Source organism: Pelmatolapia mariae, linkage group LG10_11 (assembly GCF_036321145.2).
Source record: "Pelmatolapia mariae isolate MD_Pm_ZW linkage group LG10_11, Pm_UMD_F_2, whole genome shotgun sequence".
In the NCBI taxonomy this organism is placed as follows: Eukaryota; Metazoa; Chordata; class Actinopteri; order Cichliformes; family Cichlidae; genus Pelmatolapia; species Pelmatolapia mariae.
The window spans coordinates 24,902,536-24,917,720 of NC_086236.1; the positions used below are offsets into that span (position 1 = coordinate 24,902,536).

The 15,185-nt window shown below is 39.9% G+C and overlaps 1 protein-coding gene across 1 annotated transcript in view; it reads left to right on the forward strand.

The window, feature by feature from the left end:
- The first annotated feature begins 1,732 nt into the window (after window positions 1–1,732).
- gabrb4 (gamma-aminobutyric acid type A receptor subunit beta4) overlaps window positions 1,733–15,185 on the forward strand; it is a 66,872-nt gene continuing 53,419 nt past the window's right edge. Inside the window, exons 1-2 of the mRNA XM_063485528.1 lie at window positions 1,733–2,843; window positions 4,868–4,962. Of these exons, the coding sequence (XP_063341598.1) occupies window positions 2,764–2,843; window positions 4,868–4,962 (175 nt within the window). The 5' untranslated portion in view covers window positions 1,733–2,763. The remainder of the gene's footprint in view (window positions 2,844–4,867; window positions 4,963–15,185) is intronic.

A 15,185-nucleotide genomic window follows, 5' to 3' on the forward strand; every position in this document is an offset into this window, starting at 1 on the left:
AGGATTTGATTCTTTTATGTACAGTTGAAAATCAAACCTTAAGCTATAGCTAGACATTAATCATTAATTAGAACATCTACAGTAATCTTGTACTCGTAAACTAATAATGAGGAAACTAGTGACTGTAATTGTATCACCGTTACGCTTTCATTTTTCTTGATAAAGAAAAACATAACAGGCGTGATCATTAAATGATCCTGAGAAACAATGTCCAGTGATTGTTAATATGAGTTTTTAGGGCCATTCAAAATCACTTCTCAAGTATCCAGGGATATTACTTTTAAAGCCTCTCTTCGGAGAAATCCCCAGCTGAAGAGCAGTGAGGTTTATGATAGGAGAAATATTCTGCAGAAAAACAAAACAAAACTAGTGTTCAGCTGCCAAGTGTTTCCAACATCATGAACAAACTAACACTCAGTTTGCTGAATCAGATGCTTTACACCAGATTTTGAGCCATCACACTTTCAAGCTTGTCTGACTATCAGCTCCTGTGATGCAACAAGTATGAGTGTGTGTGAGAGCCAGTCGTAATTGCCAAGCCCTTGGGTTTCAGGTCACAGTCAGTCATGATCTTACCAAAGTCTTTTTTAGAATATTTATTATATAATTGAATGTATCTGGTGTTACTCAGTATATAAATAGCGATGCAATAGCGATGACGGTTATGATGGTCAGAGACAGGCCGCTCAATGGTCTCTTCCGAAGCTAAAGCCAAAATACAGCAGTGGCATGAATCTGCTTTATTGTGTACATTTAAGCATCGGTTAAAATGGGAAGTTAAACGGGATAACTATTTTCCTTCTCTGCCACTTCCTCACTCTTTTGGCTCAGTGCTGTGACATCACCTGTGGGGGAGGGACAAAGTGAAATTTCCTTAGAATGGAGGACAGCAGAGTTGAGGCAGAAGCAGCAACAAATGCTTTGAGTGTGCTGAAAAAGACATTAAAAGGAGAAAAAAGCAAGAAAGGAAGAAGCTAGAGATTGGTTGCCTGGTTATTCGTGACAGTGCTTGTGGCCATGACAATGACGATGATGAGGCGGTTAAAGTACAGTGCGAAACCCCGAGTCACACCACATTTCGTTCTTGCATGCATTTAATGTAACACAAATGCCTCGGTGGTCAGCTTCATCAGTCGCTGTTTGCTTTTGTCCCACTGACACCACAACGGCGACAGAGCCGGGTCTGCTCCTTTAAACGAGCCTTTGCGCATAGCCTTCGAATCACCACAACTGCATCAGTGCTGGCTGGGTTGCTTAGCAACTGGACAGCACAGAGATCCCTGAAGAAAACCTCTTCCTCTGTATAAAACACAAGCTCGTGTGATTCTCCGATTGTGGTGTGCGCGTGTTGCCAATTTCCCAGTGTTTATGTTACTAATACGGAAAAAAAAAGATGTTGAAGAGGGATGAAATAAATAAATAAATTCGACGTGCGTGTTTCCATGCCGTGGGTGCGCGCGCGAGTGTGCCCGCATGCATGACTTGTGTGTGGGTGAGCGCCTTCGTGCGTAAGTGCGCGTGTTTCAGAAATGTGGCAAAGTGGAAGAAACGCACAGAAACGCACCGGCACACACTCCCAGCATCCTAATGGGCTTCAGAGAGACAATTCAGCGCATGAACAGCCTGTCGCTAAGGAATTCACCTTAGGTGTCCCCCTCCCTCCTCACCCCTTAGTAGGATATTTTATTTTATTTTAAAAACAGAGATCCAAAAAGAAAAGAAAAAAAAAACAGAAAGAAAACACAGGAGACGAGATTCCCTCATCATATCTCTTTGTCATTGGTTCGGTGTTTCCAGGAGAAGACCACCGGACCCTAATAACGTATTCAAACGCCATTTAACGCCGGGCAGCGGAGGCAAGTGGACTTTTCGAATAGGTTTGCGTCTTTAACATGTAGGCTAATCCGACGTTGTGACACATTGCATTTGGCGTATCGGGGGGGGGCATCCATATTTCCCAGCATCTAATTTTTTTTCTCCACCAGAGGAGTGATATAGCCTGCTCTGACGTCTGCATCAGATATTACCCAGTGCTTTTTCAATGTGCATTTTCCCCTCAGTGACTTTGCGCTGATCTACATCATCATCAGCAGCGGCAACAACAACAGAGGGGGGAAGACAAAAAAAAAAGAAAAGAAGCGGGGGAATGAAGATTTAATTTTTTTCTTTTCTTTTCTTTCTTCTTTTTGTAATACAAACCCACCGCTCCCCTCTAGACGACGAGCGTTTCCAAGCTCAAACAAATATCTTTTAACAACATCACGTTGTGGAATAGTCTGGCGCCAGAGCATCGCTGGAACCATGCCTCATCTGCAGATTTGGACTGGGAAATTTCATCCACCAATTTGATCGTCAAGAGGCTGCTGCTCAGTCACTCATGCCCGTGTTTGTTTGGTTTGTGTTTTTTTAAGGGGGAAGAACACTTGTCATCACTTTTTAAAAGTATTAGGTATGCCGTTTTTTGAGCAAGATGTCTGATCTTCTGGTGTTGGTCGAGGGGCTCTGTGACCTGCACGGATTTCCATAGCCGGGGAAGAAGCAGCGGGGGCCAATTACCAGATTTTTTCTTTCTTTTCTTTTTTTTTTATACCCCCATCCCTAAAGCATATTTTCATGAAGACATCGCATGCATAGATGTAGGCTAGTTTATTCGGCATTTTTAAAAGGCAATTATTTTTTGATTGCCGATTTTTACTTTGTGCATTTTCGGGAGGACCACTGGACCGGTTGGATTATAGGAACTATATAGAAGGATTTGTGGAGATGTTGGGTCGTCAAGAAGATAAATTATGTGGATTTTTCTCTGCTCTGGCGGCTTTGTCCTTCGTATGCTTTGTTCAAAGGTAAGAAAATGCCGCTTGGAAGAAAAAGAAGAAAAGAAATTACGAACTGTCACACCCGTAGACGTGATTACCGGTCAATAAAAGGCTCAGATGTAGCAAATCGCATTAACGGGGTACCCAGGCCTACTTATTAGGGGCATTGCTGCCGATATATGCCCTATTAGACGGGGCTTTGGCGCGCGCGAGCGTAAAAACATGCGCGTGCACAACCAGAAGCCCATTGTGAAACGTAACCTACTCCCGATATCAAAATGGGGATATACATGTGTGTGTGTGTGTTGTCTGGGGAGACTGTGTAAAATGACAGCCCTGAGTAGGCACTGTAGGCTTGAGTGATGATTAAGCGATACAATCAATCAGCCGATCATCGATTGATTACGCTGTTCTAAGCAGCTGTCCGCAGCTGTGAACTACAGCACTGTATCCAGCAAGCAAAACCCTTTTAATTTTCAACGCCAACTAATGTTCGTATTCATACTGCTGTCGCCCACTTGCTCCTTTTTGTATATTTATATACGTGTTTCAATCTGATTTTGAGAAGGAATCCTGGCGGGTTGTCATCCTCTGCTGCTCTCCACATAGATGACAGGGTAGCCCTTTAACGTTGCAACGTATTTTTTTTTTTATTCATGTGTCATGGCTTTTAAATGTTTACACCATTGCCAAATTACTGCACAAGACTTCATGGATAACGTCTCAGTGTCAGTCTCCTGATCAGTTCCGTAGTTGTTTTGATCTTAGAGGAACTGATGTAGCTTTCATCCCTTGTGGCCTACTCCTTTTCCATGGTCTGCAGCAACCTACAGCTTCCCTTATGAGAGTGAAATGCTCACTGAGAACACTGGGCTGCACCTTTTGACATCTGATTCCATTACAATAGTATGGCCCAAGCAAATGAAAGGGTTTGATTTTTGCAGATTCCCTCATGATGCTGTCAGGTGTCAAACCCTCCGGCCCTGCAACTGCCCAGCTTGATGAACAGCTGCACTGCCTATGAGCTAATTGAACAGTGATTCCCTGACTAAGCCGTGGGCAGTAGTGCTCCTGCCATACCAAGGGAGCAATTTACCCCCCCCCCCCCCCCCCCCCCCCACACACACACACATTCACTCACACACACACATGCACGCATGCACACCCTCCCTCTACACTCATTCAGCACCCTCCTTGTAATAGGGAACCTCAGCTGGAGAGCTGCTCTCTGCTAGGTGATGCAGGTCATGGCACCAATGTTATAGATGCCACTCAGACTAGAGTGGACTATGCAGTTCCTCCTGGGAGAGGTGGTCTGTCTCCAGTCTCAGACTGATGAGGCCCGTGCTTCTGACGGCACGATGGGAGGCTTTTTGCTATAACCTCGTGCTTATTAAAACACACGCCACTGAATCACGCTGGGCTTTTAGCTGATGGCGAGCCAAAGAAACTGTGACGTTGTTACACTTAACACCATTGTTTCTGAAGGACTGGCATCAATATAAAACGTTTGACAGGTGCACCATCATTGCACCCCCTCAACCGATTTGATCAATATGCTGTAGGTGGGGCAGCGGGGGATAATTCACAATGCAAAGCAAGTTTTTCAAGCATTTCCAGTTATGATACAAACATGGGATTGTTTTAACATTTGATCAGGTGCACCTCAGAGTAACACAGAAAAAAAAGCATCTGCATGGATTTAATTCTTTGCAGTGCTATTTTCTTTGCGTTTTGATTAAATCTGGAGTCTGGTAGTGAAATAATGTTTACTTTGAAGGACGTGGGATGCACGCGTGGATGGGATTATTTGTATGCGAGGTGTTGTTTAACATCCAAAGTCCCCTTCTGCCCTTTTGCTAACACCTCATCAGGGCTTCCTTTTCAAATGTCACATTTGAAAAGGAATATAGAGTATGTGCAGCACAGTTTTCAGGCTACTATCACCCAGTAGGTGTGCTGTAGAGATGCATAATGTTTGTGATAAAAGTATTGGACACTTGTGCTTTTGCTGCTTAAAAATGGCTCTTGGATTTTCACCTCCCCTCCAGCTCCTCCATTGGAAGCGCGGGCATGTCTGTGGCCAAGACCACCGTGGACAAGTTGCTGAAGGGATATGACATCCGTTTAAGGCCTGATTTTGGAGGTACGTGTCATGATTACATCTGTTTATGGGGCTCGGGCTCTGCTGTCGAGGGTCTTAACAATTCAAGGTTTGGTCATGATGATATCTACGAGTCATCCCTAAGCCGAGAGCTGCCAAAGAGTTGGCCTGTGGCAAAAAAAAAAGAAAAAAAAAAAGATGGGGATGAGCTTTGAAGTGACTGCTACCATGTCATTACTATGCATCTATCCACATAATCGAAGATGGCTGCTCCTCTAGAAGTAGGGCATACATGGAGACGAGCTGTCAAACGCTATGTCTTTTAAAATCTGCCAGACTGAATGTGCCGATTTTCAATACTTTTCTGAATGCACTTCTGATTAGAGATGTTTTATGGCCTCTGCGTTGCACATTACGCCATACATTTGGCCCATTAACTTTTACTGGAAATTGTGCATTTGCTCATTACAATAATGTTTGCTTTTATGATTCTTTAAAGTATACAACATGGAGGACAACTCGTTCTTGTTTGCTACGTAGAGTGATTGTTTTACTGAAGCTATTTAACTAAAGCAGAAGTAAAGCAGTATGAAAATAGCTGAACAATCTATATTAATTTGTTGGTAATTTAATAGGTAATTCGTTGGGTCTCTTTTGTGTAAAATGAAGGTTTGGGGAAAAAATTCAATAAGAATTAAAGCTTTTCTTTTGCAAATTAAGTAGATCATGTGTACTTACAATGTACAGGATGAAAAGCCAGTGGTTGGTTTCCTTTTGACATTTAAGTTACTGAGATAACATAAAGTTAACATTTCCAGCTGTGGCAGCGTTGCTTTTGTTTTGCTGTAAAAAATGTTCAGGGTTGTAGATTTGATTGAATTTCATTTCAAATGTAAACAGACATACATTTACATACATTTAGGAGGCTTATTTGGCTGATAGTGGTTTTCTTTAACACATATGATCTAAATTACGCTTATTAAATAGATGCACACTGTTCACCAGTACCTTTTTTTAAATATGCTGCAGGCTGCAGCTTGTCAGTCCTGTGACTACACTACACTTGATGAGAATGAGAGCAAGCAGTGAAAAACATATAGCAGGTGTGCCTCCTCATATAACCTTCGTCTGGTTGGCTGCTCTGCCAAAAGCAGATGCTCTGATGAAGGCTTATGTGCCAAGATGTGTTAGGCTGATGTTAGCTATTGTAAAAAAAAAACATGTATATATATATATGTATATATATATATATATATATATATATATATATGTTATAGTTGAGGTTAGGTCTTTGTTCTGTGTTTTGGAGTGCTGCCATTCCAGAGTTGTTTCACAGACTCAGTGAAAGGAAATAAGACAAAGCAGCAACGAAATGCCATTTTCACTTTGCTTCCGACTGTTGAAACAACCTCGTTATGCCTAGCAGTAGTTTTGGACATTGCACATTTCATTTTAGTTTTGCAGCCAATTTCAGTTGGGATATTATCACCCAGCAAGACCCAGTCCCGTTTGACGATATTAAATATCACTCAAATACAAACAAATGTTTCAAAGTCAATGTTTCTGCAACAGATTCACACATTCCTCGGCCCCATTTATGTAGCGCCATAGCTGTGTAGCTGGTGCTTGCAAATGCCAAGTCCATTGTGTTTTCTCTCTGGCGTTTTAATTTGTGCTTTCATGACAGTTGGCAGCAATTTGAAGAGTGTTTCGGGTCTGAACTCATCCTTATTGTCCCGCTCACCAGCAACAGTTTTGTAGCTCACCAGTTCCACCATTCAAAGCAGACAAAAGAATTAAATGTGACCAAGAACTGTTGAATCTGTGTAGCGTTTTTGCTGTTGTTAAAGGTCAGAAAATACAAAAAAAGCTGGATTCGGCATGTTGAATTGGCAAGCAAGCAACAATCACTTTACTTCGCCATAATGACTTACATAATATATAAAAACACAATGCCATAATTCCCATCGCATATCTCTTGTGGGTGAATTACCAAAGTATGTATTAAATATCAGAATATAATCAGGAATTTTGTGCATAGATTTTGAATAAAAATAAAGGTTTCTGTTCCGAAATGTTCAATGTTAAGAAAATATAGGCAGCGTTTTGTGTTATGTGAATGATTTCATTTCTGTGCAGCTGAGAAATCAGCAATGTTTTATATTAATAAACAAATGGATTAACACTGCAGCATCCTCTTTTATCTCTATATTACCATCAATTCAAGTAAATGCCTTGATTTCTGGTTCGACATTGAATGATATTAAATATCTATATTGATATTGATTGCCTAAAGATTTGTTAGTCACAGGCTGCTATTCTGTAGCAAGCTGCGAATGTGTTGGAGTAAGTAGAGCAAGTTTTAAGGAGTGAGTATCCCAGGCAGGGAGTAGCTGTGCTTTACCCTCGGGCCAGAGAGCTGTAGTCCATCATGTCTTGATATTTCCAACATCACTCAGCTGCTTCTGCTGTGCTACAGCTGCTGATGACCTTCAGCACTGGAGATTCAAGAAAGAGGATTTTAATTTGGCACAATGCAGGACAGTGAGTGTGATTGCTATCGGCCTGGCCAACACCCATATTAGAAGTAAAGATCAGCCCAGAGGTGTATGTTGGTGGAAAAGCTTGTGCGCTGAGTGGTCAGAAACAGGACGATGATGCGTGATATTATTCAGATCGTTTATTTAAATGGAAAGTCCACTCTGCAGTCATTCCATTTGAACAGTGCTCTCCTCTTCCCATTGATCTGTGAACCGACTGGAATTCAAGATAATAGCTCAACAGTCCCAAATTACTTCTATACCATCATGATATTGGTTGAATTACTATTACTGTTTTTCAATTTTGCAGAAAAAACAGTTTGATTAGTGATCTCTTGCAAAAAGGGTGTGCGTGTCTTCTCCTTGGATTGTAGTCCTTGGTTGTAACCACCTAACAAACCGCCCATGGTAACAGTGCTGATTTTTCGATCGCAATTCTGAATGATGCATTACATTGATTTAAATTCAGCCAGCGCATTGCAGACCTGGTAAAGAAAAAATCATTTTTTAAGTACAGCAATATTTTTTTAAACACATTTGCTCTTTTTGAATCAGTTGTGCTTTCATACCAATGCGATTGCTACTACTCAATCCAGGACCTGATTGTACGGAAATCTGTGTCTTGGATTAAAAAAACAAAACACTCACAAGTTACCAAAAAATGGATGGTTGGTTGATCATGTCGCTGCTCAGCTGCATTTCACAGCGTCTGCCACCAGTACTTGCTTATTTGCTGCATTGATGCTGATGAGGTCTATCTTTTCCCACTTAATGTTGAATTATAAAGAAATAAGGATGAAACACAGTTTTAATGACATTAAATGATTCTAACTAGCTTGAACTAAGCAGCAAATGGTGCATTCAAATGCTTTTCTTAAAATGTGCTCATTCCACGAGAACTTTCCAGCATAATGAAAAGTGTTGTGTGGACTTGCTTAGTCGGGCTCATAGGTGTGTTGTTCATGTAAGGCAGATGACTCACAGTGATGTATGACAGTGTCTTACAATTAATGGGAAAATAGTGGATTTTGGGAATATGCCCAATTTGGGAGTACTAGTAAATCTGCAAAGAGAATCAAAGCTTGAACACATACTAAATGGAAAATAGGACACACTAATGAGACTATAGATTTTTAAAGTTCACAGTATTGTAGGGAGTAAGAGCAACCACTGCAGCAGTAAAGCTTTATTAGTTATTGGAGCACAGTGGTGCTGGTCATGTGTTTAATGATATTTTCTAAAACTGGTTGGTCTTTATCATGATTCAGTGATGATGATGCGCCTTCTGTTGGGGTAGTCCCTGTCTTTGATTTCATAGAAAGTGCTAATATTTGTTGGGAAATTCAAGGTAACTGCAATACTAGAAATAGTCATGGAGGGCTTTGGTTGACTATATATGTTTTGGGTTATTACATTTGAAAGAGATGTATGTTATCATAAGAATGAGGGGGTTTAAAAGAAATGTTTTCTTCTATTCATAATGAAATAAAGAAATATTGGAATTTGAATATTTTTTCGACTTTCATATTTAACCACAGGTACAAGAATCAGATCCAGAACATGTAACATTTACATTCGTCTACTGTTCCACAACCATCCCATTTGACAAATCTGATAAATGATTTAGTACTCTGTCGAGAGGAGGAGCAGGGGCTGTGGATGCACATGCATTTATTTTTCAAATCCGTAAGCCGGTTAAGCTTGTTGAAGACTTGCAATTGTTACAATTACCTAAAATGATTTGCATTTTTTTTAACTGCAGTGCCAGACTTCATCTAAATATACAGATAGTAATTTCTTTGTCTAGTACATGTTATTATGAGTGATCAGTTGATCTTTGAGAGTCTTAAGTCTTTCTCAGGTAACAGTGCATCTAGCGTCTATGTTTTCACTCTTTCAGAGTAGCTTGTAACGTCAAAATCTACACAAGAAGGAGAACCAAAATGGCTCCAAAGCAGCCTCACTGGCAAAGCATTCTGTAGACAGATATGCTTCCTTAAGCTAGCAATATTTTATCATTGCAGGTTTTGTTCGGGTGCAACCATTCAACACATGCCAATCGTATGCTACAGAATGCCAACACTCTTGAAACTGGCCGCATGTTATCAAGCGAATCAAAGAGTAATCTCGCAGACTGGAACTTTGAGCCAGTGGAGTGAAGTAACTCATCAGTAAGATCACCTGCTGGGGAAAACAGACAGTTGACTCTCCATGGAACATGGTTGGCTGCTCTTGACCAAGTGTTTTAGACAGTAAGCCCCATTTTTCAGTGAACACGGGAAGCTCTGCTGCAAGGTATTCCTCATGCGCCTCTGCACCTTGACAGCATTTTGATTATATAGGTTACAATGGCAAAGCCCCTTGGAAACCTAGGGCAGGTGCTGAAGAGCCAAAGAGTCTGTGTCATGCCTGAAAAAAGGCAATAGATCAGGTACCTAGTAAATAATCACAGTGAACTTGTAACTGGTAAAGGTTCATTGTAGAAAATTGCAGCTATCAAGGAGACCACTGGTCTCAAGATACTTTTTGAGCGCAAGGTATTTTTGCACATGGTAAAGCACTCTGGCGAGTTTTGAGATTTTTTTTTCCTACAGTTGACCCCACAATACTACCAGGTTCACAAAGAAATAAGGTATAAGTAGGGCCCAGAGCACTTACAGAACTGGCTTTACATTCAGTATAACTGCTAGATTATTATCATAAGCTGTAGACATCATTTTAAAAACAAAGGTCAGCATATCTAAGAACAGACATTCATGCTATGGTGTGTAAAATATCTGAGTATGAGAACATTCAATGTATACTGTGCATAATGTACTATGCAAAAATCTTGTGGGTGCAATATGGATGCAAATATGGTCCAGAATGGTTACACCTCTCTTGCATCTAATGACAAGTGTCAGATTTCTATCTGAAAGAGCCCGGGAGGTGCCAGACTCTATCTGCACTCTCTGCTCGACATCTCTCACATTTTGCCAGCGGTGGCAGTACCAGTCCGACAACAATGTATCTGGTACCATGACTGTTGTCAGACATTAGACTTAAAAGGTCACAGTGATGAAGATTAATTTTTGTTATCATCATCTATACTGAGACCTGTGCTGGTTACCATTTTGAATGTATTGAATATATCACCCAGTTGACTGAATTAGCAAACTAGGTAGCGAGTTAGCGAGCAGAGCTACCTGTCAAGCAGAAGACCATTGAATCCTCCAATCTGCCAGATGATCACTGACTGGTCTTTAGGCCCATGTGACTGAAGCCCTAATTTTTTCTCTGCATTTAAGATTTCTTTTTAGAAAACAACTCAACAGCTTTCTTTGTAAGCTAAGACTCTAATTTTAAAAGACAAGTTTGACCAAAGCAAATGAATGCCAAGTAATGTAACTAACTTTAGCTAGGTAGTGAATTAGCAAACAGCTAGTGCAGGGGCTGTAAAGCTTTCTGTCAAGCCGAAACTGAGAAACTTCTGCATCCATCTTCAGGGCTTTGAACTCTCTGAGGTTTCTCTACAGCAAAATGAATGCGGCTCTTCATTACTGCCTGATTTTAGCTCATCTTGTAGAAATTTTATTCTCACAAACATGTGTTCTGTCTGATTTTCATTATCTTTCCTTCTGTGATTTCATTGCGATGCTCAGCATGTTAATATATTCCAGTTTTTTGCCCCTCGCACTCGCAATGATCCCTTGCCCCCACAACGCCTTTCCGCTATTCAGTGCATGAGCTAGATCGCCCCCTGTTGCTGACAGGCAGGCGCTATATAGATCAGTCTGGCATATTACTTTCATTAAAGATCCAGTGGGTATATACACCTTTTTCCTGTTTGTGATTTCATTTCTTTGTCTAATTTGTCGCTGTTACAAATTCTGCAAAATTGCACATCTTCCTTGTTGATTTTATATGTAAATGATTAATTAAGGGAGTGTCTGCATCCCCTTATGGCTAAATCAATCAGGCTTCTGCATGTGTGTACAATTACTCAACGGCTGAGATTTATAAAAGAGGGACATGTGTATGCATGGCTTTATAAAACTGACGAAATGAATGCGCATTCCTGCATTTACGCATACACAATTTTAGCCAGTCGAATGATTGCTTTTTAAAAAAAGATACCAATGCCTCACAGAACGGATAGGACACCATGAGGAGATATTCAAGAAGCCAGATTTAAAAAGTGTTCCAGATAGCGTACCCACTCCACCTTTATGTTGCTGTATGTTGCAACAATGTATGCCGATAAACAGGTGATAAATCAAAGAAGTTACAGAAATTCAGTTTATCTGCAGTTTGAAAACCATTGTTAGTTCATCTCTTCTGCCTTTCTTCTTCCGTCTCACCCTTTTATCTCACCCTTTTCTCTTTTACGTAGCCTTGCATGCATGCACACAAAAACACTCAAGTGTGCTCGAGAATTTGCATGTCTCCGCATTAAATTATTTTTTTCTCTGTCAAGTTGTCCGACACTTCAATAAAACCTTGACTACAAATGCTGCTTATCTTGGATAACACAGCCAACCTTGGTAGTCATGCACCACAGGCCACACTTTGAATCACGGCTTCTCTGACACATGGCTTTAACGTGTTACACGATGACTTCATCATTTATTATGTAGGTTTTCATAAAAGTGATAGTCCCTAAAATAAAAAAGTAGTATATGAATTACCCAAACCATTTCTTAATAGACCTTAAAATCAGTCACATAATAAGTTTATGAAACTGTTTGGTGTTACCTTGTAGTGACTGTATTTTCTAGCAACAGCAAGAAAACATTTTTTAAGCAAGTCATGATACCGTACTATCATGTTGGTGACAATATTGTGATACAAGGAAAGTGTGTCTGTCTGTGTATATCAATATCATGCAGTTTAAAAATGTGACAGTATTATTACCTGCCTGATGTTCCTGCCACCATTTTATATACTGTGATTTTTTTCTTTCTTTATTGCAAGTTATTTAACATCATTTACTTTGCTCTGATTTATCTAAAAAATAAAAACAAAACAAAGGACTCAACAAGGAGTCCATTTCAATTCAGTTTTATTCAGTGTATATAGTGGCCAAGTCACAACAACAGTCGCCTCAACGTGCTTTATATTGTACAACCCCACAATAATACTGAAGGCTCTACAATAGTCATGAATAGAGACTCTGGTTAGGCTAACTTGGGGGAGTCTGTCCTGATATTTGGTTCCTGGGTATTAATTATTGTATCACAAGACAATGTACTGCAATGTTGATTTTTTGTCCCATGGTATGGGGATGTAGCTGTACCAGAAACTTAGTAGTCAGTACCAATACCAGTAGAAAAGTGTGTATTTCAGAATAACATAAGGATATTTAGTACTTTGGATGATGTGGCTGAATTGAAATTCATTTATTTTGAATTACTTTAACAGATCTGGATTTCATCTCTTAGATGTTTTTCTAAATTCAAAGATGTGAAAAACATGATGGCATCATTTGCATATAGCCTTTTGCAAATCAGTTATAACCCCTTTTTGGCCTTTTTTTAAAAAATGGACAAGTCTAGATCGAAGTACGCTAGTCGCTATTTTCCATGTGTAATATGTGCTGTGCAGTGCATAGTGTTTTTGCTCATGTGCATTCTTTTTCTTACATGTCTGGATTGCCTACAGTACTGAAAAACATGTACATTTTCAGAGTATTGTAGTGAGCATTGGTTTTGGTACTTCCCCTGCACAGAAGCTTTACCCTTTTTTTTATAAGTCTTATAAGCAAAAAATGTAAAAACAAACTAGAACACTTAAAATAGCAACAATCTTTGATGGATGGATGCATTTTGGGCCACATTAGTTTGAAATTTGCACTTTTGTTTTTTCATTGCAGTATGCAACCACAGTGTGATTCTAAAAAAACCATGAAATTTACAATTTTGACCACTGTGACTCAAATACTGTATTCCAGCTCTCAGGAGAAGCTTATCCTCCTCATTTAATCAGAATTCAAACAATGGAAAAAACATAGAGAGATACATTTTGGTAATGATACCGCCACCTATAGGTGTTACGGCATTTTTACAGTTGTAACAAAGTTGTTGTTTCTGCAGACGGATCCTTCATTTATCCCCCTCCTACTTACACAGCCATTTTGTCTCTTTGTTCATTAACCTTTTGTGAAAAGAATACTTATCAATAATACTCGACAGATCACCATATGTTCCAGTAAGAGACCTAGCAGAGGTCATGCACTGTGCTAAGGATGGTTTGTACTTTCAGTCAGGAAAAAGGGCATGGTGATCTGACAGTTTCATTCTGGCGAAAACAATTCCCTGTCCTGCTATCAGTGTGAACAAGCTAACAAATGGAAAAACAAACAAACGTCCAGTCAGTTGGAGACGATAAGAGGGCCAAGCTCAGCTCATTCACACATTCGTCCTTCTGGAGGACACATTTCAAATCAAGCTGTCATCATCACAGGAATGGGTTTTATGATCTCAGCTTCCACCATTAACACACCATGACAGGTGACATATCACAAATGCTGTAAAGATGTCATCCTTCCCGCAGAGCCGTGACCAAGTGTGGGACATCTCTAGATGACAAAAAAAGTGCACTTACTCAATCCAGCACTTCAGATTTTATGGATATACATGGTTAAATATGGTCTGGTGGTCAAATGTTTTTTTAAGGGTCGGCAAAAAGGGTGTTCAAGTTCAAGTGTTGATCACGAAGAGCACTGAGTGAAGTTGAAAGCCCAGCCACTAAATATAGTCAGCAGATGTCCAGGGGGTGTTCTGAGGCAAGCATTTTTCAAATAGTGACTTTGAGATGAGCCTGTAATCATGGAGCGAATGTATTTTTAGATGACCAACCAATGTAGACAATACTTCATCATATCAGAGTAGACTAAAGAAACAAAGAACCAATCCTCCACCTACCTAAACGTTCTTTTAATTAAGAGGTTCAAATGGTTACAAATAGAAATCTTTATAAACATCATTAAATGGGGGAAGCTATCAGCGAAAGTGCTTTCCACAGTGTTTAATGTGGTTGCATAAAACTGTAAGTTACGCTACATGGGAATTTAATGGGAAACCACTCAGCAAAGACTTTGAAGGTCTTTATTTGATTAAAATGCACATTTCATCTTCCTGCCTTCATCATGCAACAAACACAGAAATAAGGAGCATTTGAATAGTTAGATAGGTTTGAAAAAACAAAACAAAACAGGTGTATCTGTCCATCTACCCATTAGGGTTGTTGGGAGACACTGAAGCCTGTTGCAGTAGTCACAGGCTAAGAAGTGAGGTGCACTCTGAACTGGTCACCAGTCCAAGGCTAGTGCAGAGACAGGCTACTATTCTTGCACTGACATTTAATGGCAAGTGCAAGAATGGCAAAGAATGGCAAACTATGGCAAGTTTAACCAATTAACCTAATGTATTTGGACAGTGGGAAGACAGCAACAGAGTACCGGGAGAGAGCCTACATGTACACAGGGAAGATGTGCCAATTCCACACTGGACCCAGTTTTCAAAAATATTTCAGTCAATAATTCGTTATTTGTATTATTATTATTAGTAGTAGTAGTAGTATTAGCAATCATTATTATTTGACCAGATTGTTTTGGCAGGATGATTTTAGCACAGCACTGGTATAGAGTAGCAAAAAACAAAAGCAAAATAGACAATTAAGTGCCTTGAAGCAACCCATATGGAAAAGAAATAGAAAAAACTTATAAAAGACTTGCATAAGATGTGG